The sequence below is a fragment of the Rattus norvegicus genome, chromosome 1 (genome assembly GCF_021556685.1).
Source record: "Rattus norvegicus strain SHRSP/BbbUtx chromosome 1, alternate assembly SHRSP_T2T, whole genome shotgun sequence".
Lineage (NCBI taxonomy): Eukaryota > Metazoa > Chordata > Mammalia > Rodentia > Muridae > Rattus > Rattus norvegicus.
The window spans coordinates 35075124-35092398 of NC_141534.1; the positions used below are offsets into that span (position 1 = coordinate 35075124).

The 17275-nt window shown below is 48.3% G+C and overlaps 1 protein-coding gene across 2 annotated transcripts in view; it reads left to right on the forward strand.

Annotated features, from left to right (window-relative positions):
• Window positions 1-13865, forward strand: part of Tent4a (terminal nucleotidyltransferase 4A) — a 33459-nt gene extending 19594 nt beyond the window's left edge. The window contains 10 exon segments of one of the 2 annotated variants that reach the window (NM_001415844.1): window positions 30-150; window positions 2055-2162; window positions 3133-3261; window positions 5490-5703; window positions 7169-7295; window positions 8133-8233; window positions 8805-8977; window positions 9516-9674; window positions 11239-11403; window positions 11703-13865. In NM_001415844.1, coding sequence (NP_001402773.1) covers window positions 30-150; window positions 2055-2162; window positions 3133-3261; window positions 5490-5703; window positions 7169-7295; window positions 8133-8233; window positions 8805-8977; window positions 9516-9674; window positions 11239-11403; window positions 11703-11897 — 1492 coding nt within the window. In that variant the 3' untranslated portion in view covers window positions 11898-13865. 2 annotated transcript variants of the gene reach the window in all.
• The last annotated feature ends 3410 nt before the right edge of the window (window positions 13866-17275 follow it).

A 17275-nucleotide genomic window follows, 5' to 3' on the forward strand; every position in this document is an offset into this window, starting at 1 on the left:
TGACTGATACGGGGTTCTCTTCTGTCCAGTGACATAGACCTAGTGGTCTTTGGAAAGTGGGAGCGACCTCCATTACAGCTGCTGGAACAAGCCCTGCGGAAGCACAACGTGGCTGAACCATGCTCCATCAAAGTCCTTGACAAAGCTACAGTGAGTGTGGGCTGACCCCTTCATCTGAGTGCGAGTGTCCTCTTGTGGTATAACCATACCAGCTACCATCTTCATGATTTACCAGCTGAGAACCTGTTTGATGATGAGTGGGCTTGTTTTCATTGTGAAATCTTCACTCTTGGCCCTGAAAGACAGACTTGTGTCCAAATGTGTCCATGCATAAGGCAAGGAAGAGAATCACTGAGTGCTATTTCTGGAGTGCAGCTTTCCTGTGTTGTTGTGTGCGTGTGTGTGAAAGACAGCGTGCTAACTTACACTTTGTTGTTGTTATGTGTGTGTGTGTGTGTGTGTGTGTGTGTGTGTATGTGTGTGTGTGTGTGTGAAAGACAGCGTGCTAACTTACACTGAAGGAAGAAAACCTAAAGCTCCCTTTGTGGCCCAGACCTGTGTCTACTTAGGAAAGGGGCTGGCTGACTTGGGATGCTGGAAGATGCGATTGCTTCTAAGAAGTTCCTGGGAGGGTTCATCACAGTGGTTCAGGTTAGACAGCTTATGTCTCAATCCATGGCCCTGGTGTGTACCAGTTATCAGTTCTGCTGCCATGCACTGGTGTTTCAGTTTTGAATTGTGTGTGTTACCTCATCTTTAGGGTTTTGGGGGAAAGTGAGTCAATCCAGTGGCTGCAAGATCTGTTGGTACTTTTGCCTAGGGTGGGTGAGTGTTTGACGGAAGCATGCCCACTGTGGATCTTCATAAAGTATCTGTACTATCCTTCCCAGCAGTAGTCCTTCTAGGCCTGGCTCCCATACTGCCTTTTAGCCTCCTGAACTCTGTCTAGACATGAGCCTTGGTAAGATGCAGAAGGCCATGTTGCACTTAGTCCTCCAACTGACTGGCAGGCATTATTTATTACCTTTGGAATTTGGCCCATGAGGAAACTCCCACAATGAATAGCAAGGAAAAGGCATTGAGCGCCATTAAACACGTGGGAAGAGATGACACCTTGCTGTGGTCCAGTGTCTCTGTGGTCCTGTGTCTCGCTGTGGTCCAGGGTCTCACTGTGGTCCAGTGTCTCGCTGTGGTCCAGGGTCTTGCTCTGGTCTAGTGTCTCGCTGTGGTCCAGGGTCCTGCTGTGGTCCATCTCTGCTGTGTTTATCCTTTTTGTCTTTAATAATTCCATATCCAGGGAGAAATCCAGCTGTTTAAGCCACTCTGACCACGCAGGCTTGCCTTGCGCAGTTAGTGATATGAAGCCCTTTGACAGTGAGGGAGGCAGGCAGAGACTTGCTCTTGGTATTGTTATTCAGATGTAAGGTTCCTGAGTTCTTGAACTTTTCCAGACCCAGACAGAGCATTTGAGGAATGTTGGATATAACCGCTTAGTCCTCCTGGTCTCCCTGCTTCAGCATGTTGAGAACTGTGTACCTTGTCCTCAGTCACTTGAAGGCGTCCCATCCCAGCTGCTGGGGCGGGGTTTGCTCTCTCTGCTGAGCATCCTCTGATGATAAACATGGATCTAGATCTTGAAGTGCAAGGGGTTTGTGTGTGGTGCAGCCTGTTTGCAACAACTGCTCCAAAATAAGGATGGTAGTGCTGCTATGTGTTTCTCCGTGTGTGAAGCCCTTGGCTCTGGCTTTACAGAGCAGAAGTGGGGCTCACCTTTGGGCATGCGTGGTGGGTCTCTTGAGTACTCTTCCTCAGGCTCCTATTCCCCTCTTGCTGTCTCACTTCAGAGTCAGTCTGCAGGAGGTGGTAGAGTGGGAGCCCTGCTAGGAGAGGACAGGTCATGAACATCATGTGACCTCTGAGATTAACTCCTGACAGAGCCCTTCTCTTTAAAACTGACATTCATGACCGCCAGTTCCCTTTTGTGAAGAGAGAATGGTGAGTGGCTGTCTGGAGACAAGTGATGTCACAGCAGTCTTTCAACTACATCCTCACAGGTGCCCATTATAAAGCTCACAGATCAGGAGACTGAAGTTAAAGTCGACATCAGCTTTAACATGGAGACTGGTGTACGGGCGGCAGAGTTCATCAAGAATTACATGAAGGTACTGTTGTCGAAGGTCCCCAGGAAGGACCAGCGGTGTGAGACCCTGTTATCATTTTTCTCATGAATATTAACAACCTTAGAATGGGTCATTGGTACAGACAGTGCATTTTCCAGGTTCTGTCACGGAGTTGGTGGAGGCACCGGAAAGTACGTAGTTGTTTTCTGATTGACTTTGCGTGAGTGACTGCATATTTTAGAGCACTCTGGGGAAATGTCCTGTGTGTTAGTACACAGCCTTGCTCCCAGCTCAGTGCTACACTCCCAACTTACTTTCTCACATGCCATAGTCTGTCTAGATTGGCTTACTCTAGAGACCTCAGTGCTTGTGAGTGTGAGGAGGGTCGGTGCCTAAGCTGCTGACTTCTGGAGCTTTGAGCATAGTCACTCCACCTGCCCGACGGTTCCCTCCTGAACAGACCCTGGCACAGCCAGCCCTGTGGTCTTCTTCCTGTCTCCTACTGACTTTGTCAGTGCCGCTCTCCTTTGTCATCTGATCTGCAGGAGCATTTGCCCCCCAGAGAATGCTTTGTTTAGCTCCCTCCTTGTTCCGTGTCCCTGTTTTCTCGGGTGCTGCTGGGTGCTGGGATTCTTGTGGCCGCCGGGCCCTTCTGTGTCCGACTGACATTGCCTGGACTGGGAGGGTGTTACCCCTTAGATAGTGTGAATAATTAAGCCTAAAACTGCAGTCAGATTTGTTTCTGGGAGGGGGGCAGGAGAATGGGTGAGAAGTTCTCTCTCTCACAGGAAGCTTGTCTAGAGTCCCTTTAAAAAGTATATTAACTATGGGGGTTGGAGAGAGAGTACTGACCTTCTCTGTTCAATTTCCAGCAACTGCATGGTGGCTTATAACCATCTATAATGAGGTCTGGTGCCCTCTTCTGGCCTTCAGGTGCACATGCAGGCCTAATTACAACCCCCCCCAAAAAAAGTGTATCAGCTGACTTGTTTGCCTCTTCTTGGGTTTACAGAAGTACTCGCTACTGCCATACTTGATTTTAGTGTTGAAACAGTTCCTCCTGCAGAGGGACCTGAATGAAGTCTTCACAGGCGGGATCAGCTCCTACAGCCTCATCTTAATGGCCATCAGCTTTCTGCAGGTGAGTGGGTCTTCTCTGCATCGTGCTCTTGGCAGCAGTGGTGACCCTCACCTTCACTGTGGGCAAGGAGGCTCCCTTTCCTGCTTCTCATCACAACGCTTCCTTGGTCAGCATCCCTCCTGTAGGTTGATTGTGTGGGTGCAGGCTTCAGGGAGCTCAGACTTTCTATGTTGAAAAGTGTGGATGGATTGTTCATTTGGAGCAGGAGAGCAAGAATTGGTTTATTACCACATAATCATAAAAAGCCTTTCTCACTGGTGCTTATCTGTAATTTATTCCCAAATACTCTTGAGAATAAAGGGCAAGTACCAACATGGGGATGAAAGGGAGAAATTTCCTTCTATTTTTTTTTTTTCTTTCTGTTTTTGAGATGAAGTCACTCTGGTTTGTGGCCTAGAACTCACTGTGTAGCCCAGGCCAGCTTTGGACCCACAGTAATCCTCTTGACTCAGTTTCCCTGGTGTTGAGATTGCACATGTGAGCCACTGCCTTGCAAGCCTTTTATGATGGTCTTAAATTCAGTGTCATCTCTGTTTTTCTGAGCACTAGGACTGCCCCCGTCAGTAGTCGGCCTCCCAAGGGCCACTCCTGTCCTTGCTGGTTAGTTGTTTGATTGGTGGTGTTGAGCCAGAATCTCTCACTTCTAAGTCATACTGACCTGGAATTCACTTTGTAGTTCAGGCTGTCCTTGAACTAGTAGCAATTATTCTGTCTGAGGTTCCTGAATACTGAGATTATAGATGTGAGCTCTTACACCTGCTGACTCATGAACAAAGTAGTATGTATGTTAATTATAAGTTTTATTGCATCTATATTTGCTTAAGAAAACATTTGCCTTTGTGTTTTCGCCATGCAAATGTGCATCCTCATGTGTATCACTGAAAGTGTGTGTGTGTGTCCCCACATATATCACTGGTTCTCCTTTGTGTGCTTGCTGAGGGTTTGTTACTCCCAGTGACACTGCTAGCCTGCAAGTCAGACTACAGCTTGGACTGGTGTGCATGAGCTTTGACACAGACTTGTTGCCCCTGAAGCATTTGTCCCTAGGTGTGACAGCAGTGCTGAGCTTTGAGCCCCATGCAGCTCATCCCCTTACAGTATACCACAAAGGGTGACATTACTGCTAGCTAAATGGTCCTCTCTTTTTATATCTTGAGTACCCCTGATGTGAGGTAATATGTTCAGATATCTTGTCAGGACAGGTGATGCTGCCTTGAGTGGGGTTTTCCAAGGCTTTCTGGTATGCTGTTACTGGGGTCCTTGTGGCTGTCAGACCTCACATGACTACATAGATGAGATAGCCTTCCTCCTCTGTCTGTGTTGGAGACCACCCACCTCATGCTGGACCTGGTGTAGCATCCTGCTTGACTCACAGCTGCCTGAGGGAAAAAGGCCAGGCCCTTCCCAGGTCTGTCTTGAATATTTGATCTGGCTCAAAAGCAAGGACATAAAGACTTGACAAAAGGACTGCCCTGTTCTTTGGAAGAGGGCAGAACTCTGACATTATGAGGAACCGTTCCTGGAGGGCCGTGTTCATGCTTCAGCCCTGTGCTACAGGACTTGGACACCAGGGAGGCTTGACCGTCACCATCTAGAGTTGTGCAAAGGGCAGAGTCCTATGTGTGACCATGGAGGTTGTGAACCACACACTACTACTCTTGGGTGCTTAGAGTAAGAGGCGTGCTCAAGCTCACTCTGTAGTGGGCAGCTGGGGAGTTAGTTGTAAGGGACAGTGGGCAAGCATCACAGTGAGGCTGTGGCTGGCTAGAACAAACTGGTGGTGAAGTAGCCTGACAGTGATGTGTGAGAGCAGGAAGTGAGTGCCCAGGTGAGTTCGTTCAGTCCACTCACATCCTGGTCCAGTGATGTGTGACACTGTTCAGTCTCATCCTGCCACCTACTGGCAACATGTCAGGATGATGACATTAATATGAACTGTACAACCACCATCCAAATGACAGTTGTACAAAGTATGGAAAACATAACCATTGGCAGGCAGCATGAGGGTAACTAGATGTGTGTGTTTAGATGTCATGGTCTGAATGGATGTTGAGATGTCATCTTTCTTTCAAGCCCCACCCACCCACTCACATAGGCATCCATTGTCTTGTGTTTTCTCAGGTGCTATGGAGTGGGGACCCTTCAGTGGGTCCCTGGAGAGGCTGCTAGGTGAGTGTCTTTGGAGTGTAGCTTGAATTCATATACCTGTGGCTCTCTTGCTTTTACAGTTACATCCAAGAATTGATGCCCGGAGAGCTGATGAAAACCTGGGAATGCTTCTTGTAGAATTTTTTGAACTTTATGGAAGGAATTTTAATTACTTGAAAACTGGTATTAGAATAAAAGAAGGAGGTGCCTATATCGCCAAGGAAGAGATTATGAAAGCCATGACCAGTGGGTACCGACCGTCGATGCTGTGCATTGAGGACCCCCTACTGCCTGGTGAGCTTATCTCCCCTGGCTGGGAGCACAGTGCTGGCTTTTCTGTACCTGCAGACCTCAGTGGGACACTTTGAGGAGTCCTGATTCCAACTAGTTTATTGCATTTTAAAATGTTTACATACTGTAAATATCAGAACTAGGAAAGGCTAATCAGGGAATCCTCACAGAAACCATTCACTCTGGAAAGAAGCATGGGCCAGTGAGTAAAGTATGAAGTCTCCTGCAGGTGTTTCTCCATGGCTTTCCTGTGTCACTGTGAACATTGCTCTTGCATTATGTGGTGGCTGGCTAGGACTCCCAGCCCCACTCTGTTGGTGCGCGTAAGGATGCTTGTCTCACTGTGGCAACACTTGGTCTTTAAGTCCTTGCCAATCTGATAACTGCCTGCACGTTCTTGTTTAGTTGCAGTCCTTCCTGGTTTTTGCTTTTCAATTTTGCATATGCCTTTTGAGCCTGTCTTGGGTGATAGGCTTTAATACTGTGATAGGATCATGGTGGGTAGTGGCAACAGGACAACGGGAGACCACAGACCCCCTCTGCTTTGTTCTTCTCATGCTGCAGCTGTGGTCTCCTGAGCTGTCCAGATTGGTGTTCTGTGCTGGGGAGACTTGTCCACACTGCTCACAGATCCCAGTTTGTGTTCATTTGGTCCCTTTTATTATTCTGCTCCTGTTCATTATTTATTTACTATCTTCAAATTAATGATCGTTTTAAAATTGTTCATTCTAGGGTGAGAATAATTTCTTTAAAAATCTACTAAAAGAAAATGTAGACAGTTCTAGTCAGCTATCTTTAAGTGATATGTCAGATCCCATAGATGGGGAGGTAGGGTTTCCCTGGGAACGTTCTAACTGCGTGTCACCCATTTGAGTGTCCTATTTCAGTGTGCCTGCATTACTCCTGGACTGTGGCTGCATCTAGGAAGATGAAATTCCAATATCTTCCCTAAACATCCCATGCCTGATGTGACTGAACAATGAATCTATGTAGGACTTAAACTTCCTCTTGATGCTAGTGATAGCTTCATTTGCTTAGCGCTGTGAGTTTGTAGCTATAGCATTCTTCCCTTACAGGGCTTCCTTCCAGTTCTAAGTCTGTGTTCAGGGTGAACAAGCCCCTCACACTATGGGCCACCGGCAGGGCTTATCATGATATCGATATGCCAAGTCCACATTTCGGGTCTGTGTGTTAGACATTCTGTCACCTGGGGACTTAGCAGACTGAACTGTAAGACACCTGTGACTGCTCCTTTTCCATTGTTAGGAATAGAATGGTCACATTGAGTCTGAAGCACACTGAGCCTGTGTGCATTCACATACCATGAGCTGCGTCCTGCAGTCAGTCAGCAGCAGCTCAGTGCTGTGTTTACATGGCTGTCGCTCGAGCTGCTGTAGGTGGGAGGCATTTAGTGGTGAGCCCCTCTTCACAGTACCTGGGATGAGAGACAGGTGCTTCTGTGTTGCAGGAAACGATGTTGGGCGGAGTTCCTATGGGGCCATGCAGGTGAAGCAGGTGTTTGACTATGCGTACATTGTGCTCAGCCATGCCGTGTCACCGCTCGCCAGGTCTTACCCCAACAGGGATTCTGAAAGGTAACGGGTCTCCTGCCTGGGTTCTGGGCTCCTCTTTCTTGTGGAGTAGCAGGTGCACTTTTTCTCGTCATGTGTTTCTGTGACATGGATGGGTACATTGTCATACTTGAGTGGACCTTGAAAATAAGGAAAGCTTTTTGGGGAATCAGGATGGCTTTGAGGGTAGCCCATGGCCTAGGGCTAAGCATTTCTTAATGGGGTGGTATTTTACTTGGGGTGTTCTGTATTAGGGCAGAATCCTGACTCTGAAAGCTTTGGGTCAGGCGGGCGTGCTTAGGCTGTGAATGGGTTCAGATCTGCTGCCCTTCAGTTTACACTTGAGCACGGTCTGCAGTGTCTACTTTTCGTAGGCAGACATATTTATCTCCATCTCCAGCTTAGCTGCTATGGTATGTGGGCCCGGGGAGCAAGAGGAGACAGGAGTGGAAGGGGAGTGGTGGGCTGAGCAGACTGCTGTCAGCAGGGTGTGATGTCTGTTTGGGGGCGGCTGCTCAGGAAACTGTTAGCAATGAACCTGTGGCTTTACATCGATTGTCCATCCAGTGTTGCAGGCCAGCCCCTATCCCTGTCATGGGCACTTGGGTATTTCTCCTTACCTGAGCAGTCGGAAACAAGATGTTAGGACTTCATGGCCAGTGTGCCTGGAAGTCTGGGCTCCCCTAAACTGGATTGAAGACATTGTAATTTGTACAGATCTTGGTTAAGGACTTCTACATAGTGAACCTACTTTTGTCTGTACCATGATGTCATGGTACACATGAGTGTAAACATGTCAGAACACATGCTTTTTCTTTTCCTTAGTGAGCCTCACATCTGACACCTAGTGTTTCTCTGCAGTACTTTAGGAAGAATAATCAAAGTCACCCAGGAAGTGATCGACTACCGGAGGTGGATCAAAGAAAAATGGGGTAGCAGAATCGTCCCGTCTCCAGACCTAGGTGAGAGACTGGCAGTGTGAGGCTCGGCCCTCTGTTCCAGAGCACAGAAGCATCTCTTACCTTCTTGTAGGGTTGCTCGAGCTGTGAAAGCAGCTTCTTTTCTACTTTGTCGGATAGGCCATCCATTCTGTAAGCTCTGGACCCTGTAGAAATAGAGTCGTAGCTGCAGTACGGAACTGGAGGAGCAGATGGAGGTAGTTGCTAATTTGCATTTGATTAAACTAAGGTACAAGGGCAAGAAATCACTGAGACGTATATATATAGCTTTTGTTCCAAATCTTACAAGTTCAGTGTGTATTTGCTTCAGAAGTCTACATTCCACACCGATATTGGAAATGCTTGGTCTTTGTTTATAGTTTATCACAGCTACAGATTAAGACTACACATCAGCATTAGACAAATACTTTAGTGTTTTCTGACAACTAGTTTGATATGCATTTAAAATTAAATTAATTCAGATGTAAGGTTTGCTTTGTTTGAATGCTACACGTGTAGCATTCAGAGCTCAGCAGCCTCGTGCCTCGGGCACATTGCCCTAATCACTAACCCAGACTTGGCTTTCTTGCCCCAGACAACAGGATTAAGATAAAGGAGAGAGTCACCACGTGCAATGGGGAGCAGATGCAGAGCCGGGAGCCCAGCTCCCCTTACAGCCAGCGCCTGACTCTGTCCCTGTCCAGCCCCCAGCTGCTGTCTTCAGGCTCCTCTGCTTCTTCTGTGTCCTCGCTTTCTGGAAGTGACATTGTACGTGGGCTTTCGCTCTTGACCGCCGTCCTCCTCGTGGGGTGGCCACTGACCTTGTGGGAGTTTCTGTGGGCTGTGTGGGGTATGTGGGGGTGGGTAGAGATGAGTGTATGTGTGGTGTGTGTGTGTGTGTGTGTGAGAGAGAGAGAGAGAGAGAGAGAGAGACAGACAGACAGACAGACAGACAGACAGAAAGTCAATCAGTCAGTGTCAGTCTTTGTTCAGTGTTCTTTGGCATAGGCTTTAAGAACCCTAAGCTGTGTTGTTCATGTGATCCAACCAAGGTAGTGATAGCACTGAGCCAAACTGGATTTTTTTGAGTGTTTGGTTTTTTTTTTAATTGATTTAGAGATTTACAAGTTAAGTCCATGTGTCTCATCTGTATCTTCTGTAGCCTAGTTTTTCTCTGTTCTGAAATGACTGAGGAAGGGGTAGGTTTGCTCTAATGACCTTTCCTAGCTTCCTCCCTGAAGGTGCCTGTCTCAGACCTCAGAAGCCCTGTGCTTACAACTCTCCTTGTTTCTGTGCTGCGCTCTAGGATTCAGACACACCACCCTGCACCACGCCCAGTGTTTATCAGTTCAGCCTGCAAGCACCCACCACCCTGATGGCCGGCCTGCCCACAGCCTTGCCAGTGCCCAGCAGCAAGCCCCAGCCAGCTGCTTCCAGAACGTTGATCATGACAACCAACAATCAGGTACAGGCTCCTCCCAAGGGACGGCGTCCAAGCCAAGCAGTATTCTAGATCAGTGTTCTTGCAGACTGCTGGGTCTAGTATTTGTCTCTAGCAGTTGCCATGCTTTGGTGGCTGTAGAACAACTCAGCTTGTTCTGTAGCACAGTCTCTGATTTGGGGGCTGATGTGCTCCTTGAGGACTGGATGCCTCTGACAGGTGCTCTCTCAGTGCTCCACATGCAGCATGTCCAGGACACCCATTGCTGGCTACATAGACACTTGTTTTCTTTTTCCCAGAAACTCAGTGTGCAGACTGAAGTGTCAGCATGGACTTAGACTGTGTTAGTCAGTCATTACTTGGAACTTCTCTTTAAATTTTATATAAAATAAATCAAAAGAAAAATATCTTATAAAAATTCAGTATTGCATATACACTCCACTTATGTATCAGTTGGATTTGTATACACTCAATACATTAGTCACTTGAAAGGACAAGTAGCATTTGAAGTGGGAGTTGAGTGTAAAATAACAGAAGCTTGCAGATGTCTATCCTGGAGTCCTCTAGCCCTGCAGAGATGCATCCCCACACAGCTGCTGTGAGCTGCTAGGCACATGACTGATGCTGGTGACCATTTGACACAGTTCACCCAGTGTAGCCCACACTACAGACCTTCAATGGGTGCAAACATGGAACTTTCCAAGGCAGAGGTTTAAGCTATTAAATTCTGCCCCAGGTCAACCTGTCTCTCTGCTTCTGGAAAGGACACTGCCCCCACCCACCCACTCTGGAGGCCTCCATGTTTCTCTTCAGGAAAGTGTCTTGGAGAGCCTGATGTAGGGCCAGCTTCAGTTTCCTGGCGGAGGTGTTTCGGACCTGTGGTGTCTAAGAAAGTGTGGGTGTGGATGCCCTGTGTGAGAGTGAGTTAGGCCGAGCTTCTGGAAACTGAGGTTTGAGGTAATGGCCTAGAGCAGAGTGCTACTATCCGATTCTCCACCATGTGCTTTCGACAAAGGTTGCCTCTCCCAGCAGCTGCTGGTCTCCCAGTAGAGCTTTACCCTGAAGGCTCCTACTGTAGCCACCCTTTCTGCAAGTGTTGGGTAAGGCAGTCATGCCTTCATGGACGGACGGAGGCATTGTCAGGCTGAGAAAGCTTTCACCTGCTTTCTTTTGCTTTGGGTGGGACAGATAATGCAGAAGCTATAGAGAGGCGGCCCAAAAGAGCCTCTCTCTTTGGTCCTTCCATGTGTTCTCTGTTTGTCTGGGGTTTGAGGAATATTCACTTTGGGGCTCATTCTACAGACTGAAATGAGAGTTGTTCTTTTGATGGCTCTAATTGTTTTGAATTGGCTTGATCTTTGGAGAATGTTAGATTTTATGACCTAGTGACTCCATAGCTTGGTATTGTAATTGCTGTATGAGAAGATGAGGTGTTTGTAAGTCTGAGGCCACAGTGTCGTTAGGTCATAACAGGAGCTGTGCTCCATGGGATGTGTGTGAGTGGGCTTTCCACAGCCAGCCCTCTGCTGCTTCCGCTTGGTGTGAAGCTTTCACTTGTGGGAAGCTCATGTTTCTCTTTCCCTTCTAGACCAGAGTAACTATCCCTCCACCGACCCTCGGAGTTGCCCCTGTACCTTGCAGACAGGCTGGTGTCGACGGAACCACATCTTTGAAGGCCGTTCACAACGTAACTTCCCCAGCCATTCCCTCGGCATCCCCCAACCCACTGTCTAGTCCTCATCTCTATCATAAGGTGAGTGTTGCCTGCTGCTGTGCTGCTGTAGCCATGCCAGTGGGCCTGCGCCCTGGAAGAGAGTTCCCGTGTGCTTTTTGCTTGGTGGCTCAGTCTCTGTGAGCCCCCATGGACCCAGGATGGTGTCCTTGACGTGTGAAGAAGCTAGAGGCCTGCAGGGCCCTGAGGGAAGTTCTGTTCAGAGTGAAGGGCCCTCTGCATGTCCTAGCAGTGATATGTGGCTCTGGGTTCTCGCTGTACATTGTGTCTTTTCACCTCACGGTCTGTGTGCTCCAGCCCTGTTTTCTCTCTCTCTCCAGCAGCACAATGGCATGAAACTGTCCATGAAAGGTTCCCACAACCACACTCAGGGTGGTGGCTACAGCTCTGTGGGCAGTGGAGCTGTGAGGCCTCCTGTTGGTAACCGAGGACACCATCAGTACAACCGTACCGGCTGGAGGAGGAAAAAGCATGCACACACAAGGGACAGCCTGCCTGTGAGTCTCAGCAGATAATGGTCCTGACTGCTCCCTCCCCCAGACTGCCCACAGGCCTCGGGCACCTCGGGAACCGAGACCAGCATCCAGCACCTCCACCGTGGGCTGCCGAGTGCCGCCCACCACTGGTCACTCTGCATGTTTGTGTGGTGGCCGCATCCATCCTACAGAACAGCTCCTTGTGCTCATCTGTGAAGCCTTACTACATGTGGATGTGCGTCTGCCTGCCTAGAAGTCTTCATCCGTGCCCAGCAGGGCAGGCCTAGGAGTGTCAGGGACTGGATGTGCGGCTTTGCAGCCGTGTCTGCTAGGTGGTGATTTGGGGTTTTCATCATGTCTGTCCCAGGCAGAGGTGCCAAGCCTTGCTCCATGTCTTTCTGATGGAGTGGGCAGGCTGCTGTTTTACTGCCCTCATGTCTTGTTTGAAAATTTAGGACTGTTTTTCTATGTAAATATTGAAAACTTATGATTTGTGCAATAACAGATATTTTTTATTTAATTTCATATTTTCACATAAGTTATATTTAAGGGAGGAGGGAATTTTTTTTAAAACACGCTTAGATCCTTTCCCAATTTGCATTTTCTAAGTTGGGTTCCTCGTGTTGGCTGGTTATCTGATAGCATCATGACGTGAGCACCGTGAGGAGGGGCCAGTGGGCTTTAGTTCTACTCTTTTCTTTTGGTCAGATGCAGAGAGGGAGCCAAGTCATCCCGACGGTTCTGTGAGGCCAGTGTGTACCTGGCAGCCTCACTGTAGGCCTTGGGCTGTTGTCCTGCTCTGACCACGAGTTCTGACATTTTGGTTTGGGTTTTTAAAAACTAGACAGCAAATCCAGCATTTAAAGTGCCAGAAGTAAAAACCTCAAAGGGGAGAAGAGGTTGTCATGGTATAACTCGTAAAGCATTGTAACTGTGGGCGTGCTTCGGTCCGTCATGTGACGTGGTCTAGAGTCATGGGCCTGGTGAGTATCGTACAGACAATGGCACCCAGATTTAGGAATGTGGAGAAAGGCATTTCGTTGATTCCATTGAGGAATCTGCATAGGTATGCACTCGTTCTGTTAAGAGCAAATATCTGAAAAGGACCTCCGCTGTGCTGTTCAGGGCACACGGGGAGTATTTTAATGCACCACAGGAGAGCACAGCCCAGTGTGGGCCCAGGAGCACTGGTGCCTGCGTCAGAAGCATACAGGTGTACTATGCAAGTGTATTCTGCCACAACCACCACTGTCTTTGTTACTTTTTTTGAACAAGAATATATCCATCGCCTGATCCTGAGTCTGTGGAGTACCACAGTTGTCCTGGAGTGCTTGCACTTGTAGGCCCTCTGACTTCCATTTCTAAAATGGGGGTCTGGCCCTGCTAAACACTACAGGTAGGTTGGTCTTAAGTCCACTAGTACAGAATGTCAAGACGAGAAGCCGAGTGCTGTGCCATCTGATTGACTTGCAGCAGTGTGAATTCTGAATGGATTCTGAGTTGACGGACACCTCGCCAAGGACAAGCTGTCTATCCGGGTCTGCCTCCTGCTGCTGTGGTGGGGCTGTTGACTCTGGGAGATATTCCAGAGTAGCACATGGGGTCTGCAGCTCATGAGGATCGGAATCATCCAGAATAGTTAAAATTATTTAAATTGTGAAGCCTGTTGCTAAAGAATATTTATGAACACTGGTCCATAGCCTGTACTAATTTACACATTAGCAATATTGACTGTATCTGCATTAAGGAGCCACCGTGGGGCCGTTCGAGTGACCCGCAAATGTGCGTTTTAAAGTTCTGTCATCCACAGGCACAGGTATGTGTGTCCATCCCCGTAATGGTGAACCAGATGAATTGGCCTGGCTACCACTGTGGCCATATGCTACAGTTTGACAAAAAGATATCATGTTTCAATTTTCTGTGTGGACAACAATGTGGACACTAAAATTGACATATTTTTATGTAAAGTTTTTCTATTCTTTGATTTTTAATAAACTTTAGAAACCAGCTTTGTGTTGATTAGATGCTTTCCTCTGAAGGGTGGAGTGGTTTCTGCATTAGTTGCTTGCTGGCGTCGTATCTGATCCTAATGTTGTCCCTGTGGCCAGGGTGGTGATGTTTACCACAACATGGGGCCGTGCCACTATGACTATGGCAGGAGGTTCAGTCCCTCCTGTGGGTGCTCTGAAGACCTGTGGAGGATTGCACACTGTGCTGTGCTGTGTTCTATTTAGGTATTCCAGTGACTGTCACACTTAAAGCTCCCAGGTATGATGCACCTTCAGTTTATGATCTGTAGGGAGGTTGATAAGCATGCCTGTCAGTGACAGGACACTCAGCTGCTCAGCCCATTCAACCTATGTGGTGGGATATCGGAGTGCCTTACACATGTCTTGAGAACAAAACACTCATCCATTCCCATTGGCTGGCTCACTCTTGGTGAAGAACCAGTTCATGACCGTAGAAGCCTCCGTGAATTCCAGGCAAGATCAGGAAGCCCATAGTAGATGTTTTTCTTGGAAGCAAGTGTGGAGGCTTGTATTTGTTCTGACCTCAGGAGTGGGAGGCTGACCATGCAGTGCAGGCTGTTGGCTATTTTGGAGAAAGCATGGAGTTTTAATTCTTTTTTTTTTTTTTTTCTTTTTTGCGGAGCTGGGGACTGAACCCAGGGCCTTGCACTTGCTAGGCAAGCGCTCTACCACTGAGCTAAATCCCCAACCCCGTAGTTTTAATTCTTGACAATTTACTGCAAGTTGTCAAGTCCTGAGTGTGTGTTCTGGTAGCATGTGCAGAAGAACCGGTGCCTCACAGCTCAGTTGGTTCGGGTAGGGATCAGCCTTACAGATCAGCTAGAGGTGCTCAGTCATAAAGCTGAGAAGCAGGCCTGATGTGCTGACACTGCCTCTCAAGGACACACGGCAGATGAGAATGGAGCCACAGGCCTGTCCCTTTTTTTGGTGGTAGCAACTACTCGAAGTCATGGCAGAGCCCCTCCATGCTGTCTGTGCCTGTACTTTGTTGTCTGCAATTACCACGAGACAGTTGGGTGAAGTTGAAGGAGTGACGAAGCTGCTGCTGGCTCACAGAGACTGCTGTATGATAGATGCTACCCTCTGGAGACATCTGTAGCGAAGTTTGCTTTGACCCTGTTAAACCCCAGACCCTGATTCCTACCTTGGGCCCATTGGCTTGCCCTTCCTGTGGTGCTGTGCCTAACATCCTATGGCCAGGACTATCCCACATGCCTCTCTCATCTGGTTTGCCCGGCTTCGAGGACACAGGTTCAGTCTCTCACCTAGCTGTTCTCTTGATGAGAGAAACTGGTTCATCTGCCAGCTACCACAGACTGCTTGGGAAAAAGGATGCTGCAGAGTTACTTGAGAAGCAGACAAACAAGAGAATCCTCTCAGTAAGTCAGAGAAGGAGCCCTTCAGCTCTGGGCCTCCGTTCTTCAGCCATCTCTTCCTTCTCCTTCCAGGGACAGTTTGGCTATTTCATTTGGCCGGCCAGGCTAGCCTTTACTGTCTGTCCTAGCCCTGATCTTAATATCCTGAAGGACCACTTCCCGCTAAGGCTGCTTGCCCCTCCTCTCTTTGTCCTGTGTCCACATTTCCTTCCCCACTGCCTCCAGCTCTCCTGACTCCAGCCGGCCCTGCAGCTCCCAGAAGAGCCTGGCTCTACCCTGGCAAGTTCCCTTCGCGGGCTTTCTCCACATGCTCTTTCCCCAGCACGGGGCAGATTCCCTGAGCTGCTGCCTGTCTGACGAGCATATAACCTGGACAGATTTTGTACAGATGTCCCCCAGGCTGCCAACTCAATGGGTCTTCAAGTACTCCCTTTCTTACTGCATTCTTTTGCCACTTAGAGGCTTCCATTCCTGTGTGGTCCCACTGTCCCTTTGGGTTTCAGATATCTCCTCACCAGGTTGCATTCCTCTATCTTTCTCCTACATCGATCACTGAGAGCCATCTCTGAAAGTTGCAGGTAACAACTCCCTCACTGCCTTGACTCCTCAGAACAGCATTGCAAACCTTGGGTGCTGGCTTTCTTTCCCTTCAGTGTTCACCGGTCCATATTCAGGCACACTATTGCAATCCTCTTAGAAAGGGAGCCCGTAGAGCTGAGGAGATGGTGCAGTCCATGAAGTGCTTGCATTACCGGCGAATGAGGACATGAGCCGACCTCTAACATGCAAAAAAGCTGGGGACTTTGAAGGCAGTAGGATCCCTGGGACTCACTGACTGGCCAGCCTAGCCTAGTTGGTGAGTGCCAGACTGCAGGAAGCCGGGTCCAATGGGGACATCACCCTGGTGCACAGCCCTACCAGTAGACAGCCCCAGCCAAGGCCAGCGGGTGATCTGTGGATCTGTGGGGGACTCAGAGCAGACAGAAAGGGGCTGAGTTTCTGAAGAACAGTGTTCTTTAGTGTGTTCTAACTGTTACCATTGGGGCAGCCTACTCAGGTTCCTGTTTGTCAGTTATCCTCTCTCTCCCACGCTGTGACCTCTGAACCCATTTTCTTAATCCATGAACTTATATACAGAGAAAGCTCTCAACTGTCAGACCCAATGGCCCCTGATCAGACCAGAAGGGATTGCTACATAGAGCTAAGCCGTCAATTTAAAGGCTCTAATTTGTGTGAGGAACTGATTTTTAATAAAGGTCAAAAGATGCCTTTTAATACATAGCTCTTGGCATTCATTGAACCTTAGTGTTTGTTCATATTTAAGGTTCTTAGGGTCTTGGATAATTTGGAAGGAAGGTTACTTAGGTTTTTAAAAAAAAGTTATGACACTGATGTACTGGTGTATGAGTCACTTTGGGTGGCATAGTAGACACTGCCCATTGCCCAGTAGCTGCTTTCTTTTGTCACTTCATAGGTTTACCAGTTTAAAGTGCAAAACTCAGATTTAGATAGGAAGCGAGTAATTTGTGGTGTGCTTTCCGGATACCAAATGAGCAGTTTCATTGGGTGCTCTGTACTGTGTTGCGTTCCATTTTGCCCATGGAGATGCACAGTAAATACCCTGCCCAAGGCTAGCTGTGCAGTTGGGTCTACTCGGTGAGCTACCATCTGAGTTGAAGGCAGTCCTACTTTCATGTTGCTTCTGCATCCGTTCTAGATAGAAGGTATACTGTTTGTTTCAAGGTATGTCATCTGGACTTCTGCCTCATGCTGCCACTCATGCTGCCTGCTGATGGGACAGCTACATGTGGCCTACTTCCTAGCCACATTGAACCCACCCTGACATGAATGTCATGTAAGCCAGAAAGGCCCTTTCTCACTGTGTGGCCCATGGCATTCATGCCTGCTTGCTTGTAACTCACCAGTTGTAGCTCCCCATGGGAATCCTATTGATAATTCCCAGGATCCAGAAGGGATTTGGCCAGAGGATTTTTTTTTTTTCTCTTTCTTG